This window comes from Saccopteryx bilineata, chromosome 2 (assembly GCF_036850765.1).
Source record: "Saccopteryx bilineata isolate mSacBil1 chromosome 2, mSacBil1_pri_phased_curated, whole genome shotgun sequence".
Taxonomy (NCBI): Eukaryota; Metazoa; Chordata; class Mammalia; order Chiroptera; family Emballonuridae; genus Saccopteryx; species Saccopteryx bilineata.
In genome coordinates, this window is record NC_089491.1 from 363966728 (window position 1) to 363982600 (window position 15873).

The window sequence follows — 15873 nt, forward strand, 5'->3', positions numbered from 1 at the left end:
AAGCCATAGCCCAAATGACCTTTGTGGCTCTCTTTTGGGAGTTTTGGGAGGGCTGAGGATTTGAAAGCTGCCTATTGGAAGGGTTGATGCAGATACTGTGTGTTCCAGGGTTAGTCTAGGGAGGGAGCCCCAGGGACTTTTCACCCTGGCTGCTGCCCAGGTTCCCGAGGAAGGTGGATCTGCAGCCCAGACCACAGATCTCCCAACAATGCACTGCGGGAGCTGATGAAATGGTTGGACTTGGCTCCCGGCAGGGCCCAAGGGATGGGAGCACAGCCAGGAAGCACACCTTCCTTGGAGAGAAAATAGTGCTGTCACCTGATCCTCCTCTTTATGTCATGTAACCTGCATCACGGCAGGCCAGGACCGGGCGATTGTCCTGGGTATCAGTATTGCAGGGGCTAGTGGGAGGAGGCTAGACGAAATACTGTACTTGGTTGCCAGTCTTAACTCTCCCTTTTTCTAACTAAGTGACCTTGAGTAAGTTACTTAACCTCCGTGCTTCTGTGAAAGTGCTTAATAATCCCTCCTATTCTACGGGCCCATATGAGGGAGCATATGTAAAGCAATTAACTAGCATGCTGCCTAATAGTAGGGGTCAAATAAATGTTTATGGTAGCCCACACGGCTATAGATTCCTCTGAGGCAGTTGAGCCCTGCTTCCCACTTCTGGATGGTGGTGAGGATCTAGTTTCCCGAGACCTGCACTGTCTCCCTGTCAGACTGGGAGCTCTCAGAGGGTCAGCTGCCTCCACTTGTTTGCGATGTTCCCGTCCCAGTGTATGCAGGGGGCTGGAGGCCTGGTTCAGCACAATCCTCCAGACCTCCTGTGGCCAGTACCAGGGCCTGGGGTGCACTGGAGTTCAGATGGCAATGGATAGGCCTGGCCACATGCGGAGATGGAGCAGACAAGATGCAGTGGAATGGATAAAACCTCTCCCTGGACTCCTACCCCCAACTCTACCCAGGACCTGCCTAGCTATAAAGCCTTACATTCATCCAGGAGGAAGATCTCTGTCCTTTTTCTACGTTAAAAGATGAACTCAGAAGATGCAACCACTGCTGGGAATGTTAGGACCGTCAGTTGCTCACAACCAAGTATGGAATGAAACCTCAGGCCCTTTCCAGCCTGCCCAGAGCTGAGAGTGGTCTGATGACGGGATCAGGGGGAATATGTCCCAGGGCACCAGGAGGGCAAGGGCATTCCTCTTTGCCCCATTCCACCTCTGCCTGCTCCGGCCTTCTCTGCTTCACTTGACTAGAAAGCTGGGAGCTAGCAGGCTGTGGCCTGGAGACTTGGAGGGGATGGGCCACACTGCCAGGTGTACCTCTCCAGTTCTGTCCCACCTCCCCTCCCCCACCCCCAGCTTACCCTGGAAGTCAAAGTCGGTGAGAGAGGGATTGATGGCATCCAGGTCAGTGCCGAGGTCTCCGTCTGGCAGCAGGGTGTCATGCATGGTCCTGGCTGGGGAAGGCTCGGCCAGCAGCTTGGTGCTGTGGCTGGGTGGGGTGTGGGCAGGTAGAGGCGAGTCCTGGGGGGTGCCTGGCTGGGCTCGCAGCTCAAGGTGCCCATCTGGCTGTGGGAACAAGGGCTGCGGAGGTCCAGGAGGGGCCAGGCCTGGTGAGAGGTGTGAGTATGTCTGCCCGTAGCAGGCAGGCGCATGTCCCCCAAGTAGGTCCTGCAGGGGGTTCTTGCCAGGAATGGGGCCTGGAGCTGGGTGGACTGAGTGCAGCGGCTGGGAGAGCCCACCTGGAGGTGCCAGGGGCTGGATGGGGCCTGAGCCTGCCAGCCCAGGGGGTGGGCAGCCCATCAGGGGGGTGCCCAGCTTCTCCCTCTTCTCGCCAATGAGGCTGTCCAGTTCTTCTGAAAAAGCCCAAGAAAGAGGGACACCATGAGACCTCTCTTCTCCGCAAACCCTCCCTGGCCTTGAACTTGCACTCAGGCCCTTTCCATACTTATCAATTCTCCTTTCTCTCCGGATCATGGGAAGCCTGGGTCTCCCCTCACGGAGCCCGTCTGCCTCACCTGGCTTGGCCATGCTCTTGCGCACAGCAATGGGGTCTTTCCTCTTCCACTTCTGCAGCTCCTCCTGCATCTTGTCGATCTTGGCCGGATTGAGGGCCCAAAGGCAGCCCTTGCGAGAGGAACTTCCCGACTTGTTTTCCACCTTCTCAAAGCACTTGTTAAGAGACAGGTTATGGCGGACAGAATTCTTCCAGCCATCAGGCGCCGTCTGCCAGAGCAGAGCAAGACAAGAAGTCAGGCCAGGATCAGGCAGCCAGAGTGGACCCCCGGTCTGTGCTCAGAAAACCCCCACTCTGTGCACAGAACTGCCCTCCATCCTGGGACTTGTCCTCCTCAGCACCCAGCCCATGCTCGGTACCCTTCAGTGGTGGGAGCGCGGTTAGCAGAAACCTTGACCACAAGTTATTTTCATGTAAATCTGCCTTCATCCTACCCCTTTTCTGGTTGACCCCAAGGATGGTCGCGGTGATTCATAAAGGCAGGGCTCATGGATGCTACAGAGGCCCAGGCTTCTTCCACACTTGGAAGTGGATCACTCCCCTTGGATTTGGAGCCTGTGGTTGGATCCCTTTATGGAAAGGGAACTCACTGCTCTGAGGTGTCTGGTGTCAACTTTGGAGAGAGAATGAGAGGAAAGCTATGGAATATTCTTCTGGGTCGGCCTCATCCCCACTGGGACAGATGCGGAAGAAAAGAAAGATGGGTGAAGTTGGTGAGTGTTTGGGTGTGTGCACTGTTGCGCATAAATTTGAGTGTTTATCTGAGTCGTGGTGAGTGCATATGTGTGTGTGTGTGTGTGTGTGTGTGTGTCTGAGAGAGAGGCCATGTGTATGAGCAAGCACATGTCCCTAAGTATGTCCCTAGTGTGAGCTGTTGCCTGGGTATGAGTCTATAAATTCCTGAGTGTCAGTATGTGTGTCCCAGAAGATGAGTGTGTGTGAGAAAGTCTCTCTGGTGTGTGTGGGTATCCATGATTGTATGCACATGTGGGTGTGGGTGTTCACATGAGTGTGCTGGAGGGACGTGCTCTGGTGGGGAGGCTAGCCCTCAGGCAGGAGGTGCTCGTGCCAGCAGAATAAACACCCATTAGGAGACCTGGTCATGCCACCAGTGCAGTAATTGTGCCCAGGGAGGGTTGTAAAAACCATTAGGCTGACTCAGTGGGTGAGAGGCACTGGCACCCCCAGTCCTCCCACCTCCAGCTCTGTCCCAGGCTCCGTGACAGTCCTGGGCCCAGCAGGGGTTGCTGTGGGTAGAGTTCCTGCTTTAGCTGGTGGGGCCCCTTCACCCTCACCCCCGGGGCCCTCTCCCTTTCAGCTCATAGTTTCTGCTTAATGAGGGGCGGCCACTCCTTCCTCCCTAGCTCACTTGCCCCAGGGAGCAGCTGAGCTGAATCACGCCCCACAGAACTGGGTCCTGATGCCAGCGTCACTGCAAGTTGCTGGCAGGAGCTACCGAAATCTTTCTTAAGGGCAGCTGGCCTGGGGCAGGGGGCTGGTTGAGGGAACTGCAAAGGCTCTCACAGTTGAAAGGAAGAATTCTTGAGCCAGCAGACCAGCCAGCTAGGGATTCACCTTTAACTCCCATGACAATCCCTACTAGGAGTCAAGGCTATATCGCCTGATGAGTAGAGTTGATGGGCACTGGGCCCTTTTATAGCCCCATAAATTTGTGAATTCAGATGCCAGGGCAGATCCCACTCCAGCCACTTCCTGTTTGGAAGAAGGATGGTCAGCACTAGCAATTATGTCCAGTGTCTGGACACTTCCCCAGTCCCACAGCCCTGAGTCATGGGACTATAGGACACCCACCTCAGCTACCTTGGGCATAAGTGCTCCCCAGAGTCCACTCTGTCCTTGCCTAGAAAAAGAACCTTCAAATAGGAAGTGAGATATAGAGGGGGCAGGGGACCTTTGAATTAATTCCTTCGGTGGGTTAGAGGGGGAGTGTCAGAGTGGAAAGGAATGTAGGCGCCAACTGGTTCAACCTGACCATTTTACAGATTAGGAAACTGAGGTCCAGAGAAGAAAGGGCCTAGCCCTGGATCACACAAGGAGGCAGTGATGGGGCCCAAACTCCAATTCCGTCTCCAAGTTAAGCGCCCTGCCCAGGTCACCCCATAGGGTTGGCTTTGCCATCCGGGCCTGTCCCATCCTCAAAGATGCTTTCTCTCTGAAGTCAAATGTAAACGCAGGAGTGAGGGAGTGATGCAACTGCTAAGAACAACAACTAGAACTAAAAAAAAAAAGCTGTTAGACCTCTTCACTCTTCAGCCCTATAAAACAGGGATTACACGGCTCCCAGGAAAAATAATTAAGCCAGGAAGATGAGATGCAGGGAGGGGCTGGGTACCGGCGGGAGTTAGCAGGGAAGGAAAACTGAGAGGAGTAGGGCAGGGCCCTCACTTCCCTCTTTCTGGCCTGGCCCCATCGAGTCTCCTAGGGCCTTCCAAAGGTTTTTCCCTGACTACAGGCAGCCCTAGATACTGGCTTTCAAGGTTCTTGAATCCTGAGACAACTCTCCTTCCTCCTCCTCTTCCTTCCGGATCCTCTGGTAGATGACCATACTTTCCCATTCCTGGCTGGACCACCCTGGCCATCTTGCCCACTCCGCATCTGATGGCACCTCAGCAAGTACAAGCTTGTTTGAATATCAGCCTCAAATTATCCCCAGGCAGAACAATGGGGAAGATGTGGGACTGGGAATCACCCACTGGTAGGTGGAGTTGAGGAATGGATCACCTGGGCCTCAGTGCCTGCCCTCTGCCCAGGTAGCAGGTGAGATTGAATCCACCAGGTACAGGCCCTGGAGAAGGCACTCCTCACAAGTTCTGAACTCCCCTGCACCTACCCAGGAGAAGCTGTGCTGGCAGGTCAGGGAGGCAAGCAGAGAAAGGAAATGGGTGCTGTGTGAAGCCAAACAGCTGAAGCCAGCAACTAGCCCCACCTGCTGTGTGACCTTGAACAGATGGATCACCCTCTCTGATGTGTTTGCCCATCTGAAAAGAAGAGCATTTATCCTGCCTCTAGGGAGGGAGTCTGAAAGATCTCCCAGAAGCCCCTTCTGTGGATGATGGGAACTAGATCCTGTACATGGGAAGGTTAGGTGAGCCAGCTAGTTTCTTGGGACACTCAGAGACCATGAAGCCCACACCCCACTTTTTGGCAGAACTGCAGCTGAGCCTGCCACCCACAGAGGCAGATCTTAATCTCTCCCTGGAAGGCAACGGGTCTGGATACCCAGCATTCATGTTACCATGGCTGGTCAGCTCCTTCCCAAATTTCTCCTAGGGGCAGGGGTGAGGACAGTCTCTCATTTCTTCCCTAGCTCTCTCTCCCCACTTGGGGTAGGTAGATGCTCCTTAAAGCTGAACAGGACTGACATGTCCACCTTCCGCCAGCATTAGGTCTGACCCCAGCCTACTGTGTAACTTTGGGTGAAAGGCTTGAGCTCTCCATTACTCACATGGAACTCCGTTCTTCTGAAGTGGAGACAAAGGGAAGTATGTGGGGGGCGAATCCTCTTCTAGCTTTCATGCTAACTCTTTTCTCACCTCTCAACCGAATTCTATGGTTCCAGGGAGGCCTGGCTTGTCCAGGACCTGGGTGTGGGGGAGTGGAAATGGATCTTGGGCTCACCTTGAAATAAGGAAAGTGCTCCGTCATAAAATTGTAGATCTCGCTGACAGGAAGGCTCCCAGTTTTACTGTTCTTAAGGGCCATGAAGATGAGGATGCTGAAGGCAGAGAAAACCCTGAGAGTTTTAACTCCTGACCAGGCCCTGAGTCTTCCCCTAAATCCCTCACCCCAGCTGGAGTAGTTGTGGAGAAATAACCTGCTGCAGTTAATTAATGGATGAGAAGCTCTATGAGGCTGAAAGGAGCGGGATGAAAAAGTGTTTATTGCCCTGGCCGGTTGGCTTAGCGGTAGAGCATCGGCTGGTGTGTGGAAGTCCCGGGTTTGATTCCTGGCCAGGGCACACAGGAGAAGCACCCATCTGCTTCTCCACCCCTCCCCCTCTCCTTCCTCTCTATCTCTCTCTTCCCCTCCCACAGCCAAGGCTCTACTGGAGCAAAGTTGGCCCAGGTGCTGAGCACGGCTCCAAGGCCTCCACCTCAGATGCCAGAAAGGCTCCAGCTGCAACAGAGCGATGCCCCAGATGGGCAGAGCATCGCCCCCTGGTGGGCATGCCAGGTGGATCCCAGTCAGGTGCATGCAGGAGTCTGACTGCCTCCCTGCTTATAACTTTGGGGAAAAAAAAGATTTATTTATGTAAGTCATGAATTACAGATATATGAGGGTCCTGTGGCATCCAAGAGACCTGGTTTGCAATCCTGGTTTAGTCAGTTTACTAGCTGTGTGACGTTGAGTGAGTGCCTTAACCTCTCTGAACCTCAGTTTCCTCAGCTTTGAAGTAAAGAATGTAATAGCTACCTCAGAGTTGTGAGGATTAAGGATGATGCCTAGCACATAGAAGCACTCATTAAATGGAAGCTGTCATTACGATCAGCCCTCAGCCAATTGCATAAATGTTGGATAGGAAGGGAAGAAATTAAGGTTTTTTGAGCCTTTACAATGTGCCAGGCATCTTCTCGCACTTAATCCTTCTAAAGGCCTGAATATTGCTGGTTTCTTTCTTTCTTTCTTTCTTTCTTTCTTTCTTTCTTTCTTTCTTTCTTTCTTTCTTTCTTTCTTTCTTTCTTTTTTAAACAAATAAACAGAGGCTCAGAGAGATTAAATAACATACCTGAGGTTTCACGGCTAGTAAATTCCAGAGCTGGGCTTGAACCCAGTTCTGCTGGACTCCAAGGCCCGCGTGTGCTCCTCTCTGTGCATCCTCCTGCCTCCCACAAACCCCTTCTCTATGTTCTTGGCTGATGTTTATTTAAATTCCTTTTCTTTCCCCTGAGCTCACAATGGCTAGTGACCTGCCCCCACGTGGGGCCTGGCATCCAGGAAGTAGAGTGTCACCATGGGTTGAATGAAGGTCCCCCAGATGGGCTGGGTGCTGCAGGCCTGGCACTTAGAACCCTGGCCCCAGAGAAGGTGCACCAGATCTGACAGAGGCTGGACAACCAAGTCACATCTGCAGTCCTCATCCCTTACTTATTTCCAGTAGAGTTTTGGGGTGGGGCTTTGGGAAACTCTCAGTCTTAGGCCCTGGGCCCCAGGAGGCTAGAACTTAGGAGGCTTACTCCAGGGCACCAGATCTGCTGAGTCGAGCCACAGCCATGCCTTCTCAGGGTTAGACGAGTGGTCAGAGCTGATCTAGTCTATTCCCCTGCCCCCATGGAAAAAAAATTCCCTTCTTCAACATGTTCTGGAAGTCCACTGGCTATGACCCCCCCATTACCCTTATATCATAGGGATTCCATGCCTCAGTTTCCCCAAGGGTCCTTTCACCCCTCTTCATTCCACCCGGGAGTGCTAAGAGACATACCTGTAGGAGTAGATAGGTTTGGGGAAGAGAGGTTGGTGCCCATCAGTGCTGGCCTGGGGTGCAATCCGCTGGTATGGATAGTGTGGGGAGCCCAGGTAGGGTATAGGGTAGCTGCCGCCACCTGGTGAGTACTGTAGAGGTCAAAGAAAGCAGAGTGGTTGCCATGATAACCAGCCTTCTCAAGGAGGGGGGCCCCTTCCCCCATTCATGTGTATCCAGAGAGGGAGCTGAGTCTAGAGTCTTCTCTCTCTGGTCCCTAGGCCCCACCACTCATGTTCAGGGGCTTGAGGCAGAGCTACCTGAGGGGGCTGGCCCAGGGTCTGGACATCTGAGTGCCTGTGAGGAGACCCACACTCTAGAATTCAGGATCTCAGAGGCCTCAAAGCTCCCTTCCTCCAGCTCTTTCCTCTCAGGCCCTCTAGGTACTCTGGTGGCCATAGTGATGGGATAGGCACCTGGCTGGGCTAGCAGTATGAGGGGTAGTCCTAGCTTCTGCACCCTAATAGGCGGGCGCTCCAGGCCTCCCTTGCACCTCTTGGAGCACCTGGGCCGGAAGTGGGATGTCCAGTCTGGGCGTTTGCTGGGCACTGCTACCTTTTATGAGTTTCAGTGGCTCTTTGAAAGGGCCGGTCATGGTAGTGGGCAGGTGGGGGTGGGAGGTGGTTTTACAGCAAAGGGAGTGGCTGTGGTGCCAGGGATGGTGTTTTATGGGGGTGATGGGGGGAGGGAGACTCTGACTCCCCCATCTCCTCCAAGCTGATGTGCTTTTTCCAGGTCACCTGAGAGGCACTTAGTGCCTGAGTCACCCTCTCTGCAGGCTCCATAAAGCCCTGGGTGCGGCCATCTTTTTGGAGGACAGGGTGCGGAATGCAGAGGGCATCAAAGCAGGGCTGGGCATGGTGAGGTCATTTAAGGTCTGGTAGCCCCTTAGCCCTGCTGTGGCTCAGTCCCTGACAGGCCAGGCTGCCTCAGGGACATCCCCTACTCTGGGTTGGACCATGAGCCTCAGGATGGCTTTGGCCATTCCAACTGGGCTCCTCGTGAGATGACCTCTCATGTGTCCCCTCTGCTTCCATCTATCTCTTTCTTTCTTCCTACAAAGCAAGCAGTCTGACTACCTCCCCCCGCTGCATGCCTGCCTCCCTGGCTGGGCCAAGATCAGTGCCAAAGCCAAAGGCTGGGAGTGGAACCTGCTCCACAGGCAGGGCCTGTCTCAGTGCCAGGCTGCAGGTGGATGGAGCTGGGCGCTGGGCAGCCACTTGCTCCGTCTTGCCCGGTGACTCCTGGGAGCTGCTTACCTGCTCTGGGGCTCTTTTCTTTCTTTCTCTTTTTAAAAACCTCCATCCCATGCCGGTGTGGGGCAATTACTTGGCATCCTGCATATCTAGGAGGAGCTGAAGCTGGGCAGTGAGGTGGGGAAGGGGGAAAGGGCTGAAGACAAGGGGACTTGGAGCCTCCAGGTGGGCAGGAAGGTCCCCTAACCCCACACCTCGTCCCACCCTGTCTACGCTAAAAGGAAGTTTGGGGCCAAGGCCACATAGCAAGATGGTGGCAGATCCAGAAGGCAGTTCGTTGTTCCCTGCCCTGCTTGGCCTTGTGTGACACCCCATACATTCCTTTCCTCTCTGCCTCTGTCTTTGTCTGGTTCTCCTCCTCCCTCCCTTTTTGGTTCACTTCTGGGCCCTGCCTCGTTCTCGGCCCCATTCTTTTTTCTGAGATCTCTTAGTTCCTGGGTAGATCTCAGAAAACCCCACCCAAACCTAGAGAAGGGCAATGGCTCCCTTCCTTATGAACTGCTGTCCCCACCCCAGTTGGCCCGGCCTGAGGGCTGAGGCCCTGCTACCCTTACCTGCCCACCCAGGTGTATACACATCCATATAATATCCTTTGACTTTAGGGAAGCATGTCCAGTTGTCCCAAACCCACCTGATGGAAGGGAGGCTGGGAGGGACAATACATGTGCTGCAAGGGGGGCTGGAAACAGTACATGCCAGGACCACTTTCCAGCGCTGGGGGCTTGACCTTGACTTCCGACCCCTGCTGGGAGAAAAAGGAAGAGATGACAAGGCTAGGTCTTACTTTTCTTCTTTCCTCCCTTCTATGTCTCAAACCTTCCACAAAAACAACACCTACTTCGCCTTCTACGAAGCATGTTCATGGAGAACAGAGAAGGGCAGGGAGTTTTCTGAGGGAACTTAGCAAGTTAGTGGTGGAGCTGGGGCTGGAACCCACAGTGCTCCCTACCTCTCCCTTCACTGCAGGTGAGAGGCAGAGGCTGGGCTGTCCAGAGAAGCGGGGGAAGTTACCAGTGGTTTCGCTGAGGTTGGGGTAAGGCCAGACATCACCCTGGAATGGCACAAGGGTGCAGTGCTTGACCCAACTCTCCAAGCCATGCCCAGTGCCTGCTTGCTGGTTCATAACCCACAGCCTCTCAGAACAAGTCTGCAAAAGACACCATGGAAAAGGCCACAGCTCCAGATTCCCACTGCAGAGCCATGGTGAGTGGAGCACAGGGAGTAACCAGAAAAGTTGGTCTAGCTAGGGTCCCTAGGTCCTGCCACTTCCTCTTTTGCAAAGCCCAAGGCATCTCCGGCAGGCTCCTTGGAGGGAGCTGGTGAGTCCTCTCTCTGTTCTATTTCCCTCTACCATCCCCCATTCAGAGCCTTTGCTCCCTGCTCCAGGGAGTCTGCCCCCTTGCTGGTCTGCATGAGCCTATGGCATTCTCTCAAACTGGCACGCAGAGCCTGTAGCTCCTGCTGGTGGTGGTGGCCAGACTGGCTTCCCATGAACTGTGAGCTCCACACAGAGTCCTCAGGGCCTAGCACAGAGCTCTGTGCTGAGTAGGGCCCGGAAAGATGAACGCAGCTAGGTTGGAAGATGAACAAGGCTTGGAGGAGGTAAACCACTCTTCCTAGGATTATGAGGGTACTTGGGAACCAGCATCTGGCCCAGAGGGTCAAATCAGCTGTGAGCTCTTTCTGGGTGTGCCCTGGGGTTACTGATGTGTAGATAGCCATAATCACAGAATCTCAGGCCTGGAAGGGCCAAGAAGAGTGTCCTACCCCTTCATTTGGCAGATGATGAAGCTAAGCCCATGAAGTGGAAGTGATGTGCCCAGGTCACCTAGAGAGTCAACCAGCTGGCTGTGGGGCTCTGGGCCTGAGTTCTTTTCCACTGCACAGAGGGTAAGGGTGTGGGCTCAAGTCTTAGCCTCACCTCTTACAGGCCACCTTTGGCCTCTATGGAGCCTCAGTTTCCCCATCTGCAAAATGGAGATAGTGGGAACTCTTTAGAGGATAGTCGTGAGGATTAAATGGGGCATTGAAAGAAATCACCTGGCCAAGTGACCAGGGGCTGGCATTGAGTGGATGCTGGGTGGGGGGCAGCATTTGATATGATGGTGCCCTCACTGTGAGCTGCTGCCATGTTCTAGGCCTGAGGAGAAGCCATCAAAGGGCCCCAGAACCAGATCAAGGTCCTGACTTGGCCACACCTGGAAGGTGCCCAACCCCTCTATCTATCTTCCAAGCCTGGGAAACAGGCTTTTGTTGGGGATGGCCTGTTTAAAAGCAAGAGATGAGGAGAGCTAGCGGGCACCAACAGTAGGCATAGCCCAGGCTGAGCTGCTCAGTGCCCACCACTGAGGGACCTCCAAAGCTGGGAGCAGGGGGCAAAGCTCCTCATAGCTTTGTCCTTCCCAAGGAAACAGGCCTATGAGGCAAACACTTTTGAGCATTCTTCTCAAATAAGACCTTGACTTGCCTAATCACACAGCTGGTGGACGTGGCTGTAGAAGGACGTGTTAACTTTCCAAAGTACTTTCAAGATATTTCTACAAATATACTCAGGCCCCCACTCTGGGCAAAGAATGGGGCCAGGCCTGGCTGGTTAGCTCAGTTGGTTACAGAGCATCATCCCAATACATCAAGGTTGTGGGTTTGATCCCCAGTCAGGGCATGTACAGGAATAGATTGATGTTTCTGTCTGTCTCTCTCTTTGTCCCTTTCTCTCTCTCAAAAATCAATCAATCCATCAGAAGTATCTTTTTTTTTTAGAAAATTAAATTTAACAGGGTGACAAAGGAAATATCTTTTGAGAAGACTTAGGTTCTCCCTTAACTCGGCATGCGAATGCTGGAGAGGGGATACTATGTCCATAGCTCCTCCTTAAACCCTTTCTCTTAGCCTCTGGAATGTGTTTTTCTTCTCACATTTGCATATGGGCGTATAGGTCTGGCTGGGGATTCTTGACACTTAAACAAACAGAGAAAAGTCACACACTGGAATCCTGACTCCGGAGCCACTGCGAAGCTGCCAGCTTCCTTAGCCTGACCTGTCTACCCCACCTTGTCCCCTCCATGTCAGGCCAGGCCAGCCAGCCCCTCCCCAGCTGACCTGGAGACCCAAAATGAAGTCAAGAGACCTCCTGTCTCTGAGCTTGTATCAACACACTGAAGGTGAACGGAAAGGTCTGGAAAAGAATGGTGGGGAGTTGGATCTCAAAGACTCATCTGGGCTGCTGGGAGCTGGCACAGAGGGGAGGTGAGATACCCACTGACCACTAATACTTACCAGGGCTTGGGGGCTCTGCTCCTGGCTGGAGTAGGGAAGCCCATTGCACCAGGCCTCTGCTGAGAAGCCGGGCAGGAAGACCTCGGCCTCCCCCACATCCACGGGGATCTCCTCGAAGGCCTCCAGCGCCCCTGGGCTCTTAAAGGAGTGTCCGTCGAGAGCCAGGGCAGTCTGGGCCTCTGGGAAGACATCCTCCTGGAAATGTCGCTTGTATGGGTGGAAAGGCACGTGGCTGCCCTTGAGGAAGTTCCCAGGGCTGCTTGCTGGACCCTCTTCAAAGCTGAAGCCAGGGTACTTGTCTGATGGTGAGAGCCGGAAAGGGCCTGGGGCAGGGCCAGCTGGGCAGTGGACTTGCTCAGGGCCTGGTGATGCGACACCAGGGCTGTGTGGGGGCAGTGAGGGTGCCCTCTCCAGAGGGCCATCAGGCACAAATGATGAGCAGCTGAAGCCGGCATGCTTCTGGGTGGACAGAGGGTAGAGACCTGAGAGTGCGGGCTGGACCAGGATCCTACTCTGTACTAGGGTAAAGGGGTCTGGGGCTGAGCTCTGGGGTGCCCTCAAATGATGGGAGAGACCTAGCCCGCCCTTGGGAGCCCCAATCTGATGAAGGTACACTGCTCTTAAACCTGGGGTCCCCCCCCCAGTAAATGGATATATGCTCTTGTCCTGGGAAAGCCTCAGACATAACTGAATACTTTTGGATCTTGGAGTCACTGGGTACTTGTTTGCTGGGTAATGGGGACAAGATAGACCTGAGGGAGGTCCCTGGAGGGTAGGGGTGACTGTTTACCTGTTTCTCATGCAGCCCTCAGGCCTTGGCCTCAGCCCAGGCCTAGGTGCCAGGTACTTACGCTCTGTGGGGCAGGGGAGCCTGGGAGACCCGGTGCCTGCATGAGGTCCCCTTGGGGCTCGCCCTCCAGTCTAGTGGGGCCTGGTAGTGTGACGTCAGACTGTGGCGGGAGTAGCGACACCATCACCCAGTCCTGGCCTCGAAGAAAGCCGGCTGCGGTGAGAATGAGGACCAGCGTCCAGGGGTGACCAGTCCCAAGTCCACCACCTCCATTCCTTCCCCATCCCTGGGCTGGGACACACACACACACACACACACACACACACGCACACGCACACGCACACGCACACGCACACGCACCGGCTGCGGTGAGAATGAGGACCAGCGTCCAGGGGTGACCAGTCCCAAGTCCACCACCTCCATTCCTTCCCCATTCCTGGGCTGGGACACACACACACACACACACACACACACACACACACACACACACACACACACACGACAGGGAGGCAGAGAGGAGAAATGAACCAGTTAGGGAACTCCCAACCCTCCTGCCTCCCAAAGAGGGAGTGCTTTGTGGCTCTAGACTTTGCAGCTGCAGAGTAATGAACTAGTAGTGGTTCCAGGTGAGACTCTGCCTCCGGCTCTTTGCGCTCTGTCTCCTGTCTCCACAATGAAGGACTGAGCTAGGTGACTGTGGCAAGCAGTCTCTGTGCAGTGGCTGAGCAAGTGGGTGGTCCCGAGAGGAAGGGAAACTGAAGAAGGAAGGGAGTGGGCCAGGCATCCGCCTGGGGTAGGAGGGACCCTCCCACTGCAGGTACCAGTCCTCAGTAGAGGCCAGGCCTGTGGTGCCACCCTTGGGCACCTTGGCATGGCTGGCATGACCAGTGTAAACTGGGGACTTGAGGGGACCTGATTGCTGGTGGCCCTATGAGCCTGGCATGGCACAGGGGATGCTGTCACTGGTCCACTGTGGAATGTCTGGCATATGCTGATTTCTTCTTATGTCCTCCAAACTTTGTGCGGGCCACTGCCCTTTCTGAGTTGTTGTTTCACCATTTAAAAAACAAGGGGCTTAGTCTCCCCGATCTATGAGGGCTCTTTCTGCTTAGGCCTTCTAGAATTGTAGGAGAACTCTGTCCTCAGTACAGCTGTGTGGTTGAGGCCTCAGCTCAAAGCCAGCTATGGCCTTTCCTTGCTGGCTGGGCCAGCAAAACTCTCTGAACCTCAGTATCATCTTCATCAAAGCAGGGAGAGAGCTAGGGCCTCCCTTGTGGCCAAGCGGTGTCAAATGAAATCACGCATATCAAGTAGTTAGCGCAGTGCTTAGCACGTAGTAAGTGCTCAGTAAATGCCAGCTCTTATTGCTAATATCCTTATGAGTATGGCTCTTCCTATCATTATCACTCAGTTCTCTGCCTTCCTTCTCCACAACTGCAAAGGGCAGTTCTCTTGAATTTAGTGCTCTTGACTCAAATGGCTTCTGATAAAGACTACCGTTTACTGAATGCCTGCTCTGGGCTTCCCACTGTGTAAATGATTTGGCGAATTTTCTCATTGGTTTGTTAGAACACCTGTGAGGAAAGTACTTTGTTAATTCTACTTTTCAGATGAAGAAACTGAGGCTCAGAGGGGTTATGTGACTTGCCCAAGTCATACAGCTAAGCCTTGATAGCATCAGGGTTCAAACCCTAATCAGTCTGACTCTGGAGGCTGCACTTATCTGGTAGTTTCCTCATTTGGTGGGGTTCAGAGTGGGGGTGGGATAAGCTGGGGAGTAAAAGAGAAGCATGAGGTTCACACTTATCCCTTCTACCCAAGACCCACTCAAGCAGAGCAGGATAACTGCATTTTCCAAGCCACACTCTTCTAGGAGCTCTGGGAAGGAGGGATGGCTTTGGTGACTCCATGGTGCCCCGACTGGGATTTACACATCTTTGCTAAATAAACTATCTCCTTTGTTTGACAGAGGGTTAATAGGTACAAGGAAGGGGAGGCATTTGCCCAAAGTCCCTCAGGGATCAGTGGTGGAGGGGGTTGGTAACTGGGGTCTGGGTGGGGGCCCGGTGGGAGACTCTCCCGCCCCTTCAAGAGTCTCCACCGCCCCTTCTCCTGTCCAGGCGCCCGCTCACTCGGCAGTGCTAAATGTGGCGTGACCGGGGAAGCGCCGAGCTGGCCGTAACTGGACACCACAATGGAGCAGGCATGGGGCCCAAGGTGCAGGGCAGCCTATCTCTGGCTCCGCATGACCGCCTGGCCTGGCCCCCGCTCCCTGAACAGATCCCGGACAGCTGGGGCCTGCCTGTCACACCTGGCCCTGGCCCAGAGTTGCTTTCCCAAGGCGTTCTCCAGCACTTGCAGAGGCAAGGCCGGGGCCCTTCCCCCCACAGGTCTCAGGATTGGAACCCCTGGGGTAGTGCCCCTCTCCAGAGACAGAATAAAATGTGATGAAGGGCAAGGGTTTAAGATTTCAGCTGACTTGAGTTTGAATCCCAGCTGCGTCACTTCCTGGCTGGGTGATTTTGAACTGACTGTGTAACTCTCTCAATCTTTCTTTGCTCCTCTGATAAATGGGGATTATGAACCCACTTAAAGAAGATTAAGTGAGAAAATGTTTATGAGGTGCCCAGCACATAGAAAATACTTAAGGACACATGTCGCACATCTGGCCTCCTTGGCCAAATGTGGCTGTGGTTTGATCCCAGACTCTATTGTCCCTGATGGTCTCGCTGCTTCCGGCCTGATAGGCCTGGGGAAATCGGCTAAAGGCCCCATTCCCAGGTGGCAGCGGCACTTGCTAGTCCTGCTCTGTCTGCCTGACCTTTGCTCAGCCTGGCCTCAGACCTCAGCTCTGCTCCTCGAAACCTGAGGAGGCCTCTCTGAGCCCCAGGGTGGGCTGCACCTCCTGCTGAGGGTCTGGCCTTCCTCGAGGAGCCCCTGCAGCATCTGCCTCACGTCCATCCTTGCATCTATCCCTATGTTCTAGGACCTTGACGGCAGCCCTGGCTGAGTTCTTGTGTGTCAGAGGCCTTAACCAAAGGCTCCAG

General features: G+C 54.1%; 1 protein-coding gene across 7 annotated transcripts in view; it reads right to left on the reverse strand.

Moving 5' to 3' along the window:
- Positions 1–15873, reverse strand: part of FOXN1 (forkhead box N1) — a 28929-nt gene that overhangs the window by 1684 nt on the left and 11372 nt on the right. For 2 of the 7 annotated variants that reach the window (XM_066263240.1, XM_066263242.1), the window contains exons 2-8: positions 12888–13039; positions 12037–12495; positions 9392–9505; positions 7466–7596; positions 5665–5761; positions 2027–2234; positions 1373–1864 (exon numbers count right to left, since the gene is read on the reverse strand). In XM_066263240.1, coding sequence (XP_066119337.1) covers positions 1373–1864; positions 2027–2234; positions 5665–5761; positions 7466–7596; positions 9392–9505; positions 12037–12495; positions 12888–13010 — 1624 coding nt within the window. In that variant the 5' untranslated portion in view covers positions 13011–13039. Of the gene's footprint in view, positions 1–1372; positions 1865–2026; positions 2235–5664; positions 5762–7465; positions 7597–9391; positions 9506–12036; positions 12496–12887; positions 13066–15873 lie in introns of those variants that run through there. The other 5 variants (XM_066263245.1, XM_066263244.1, XM_066263243.1 and 2 more) reach the window with 5 other exon arrangements.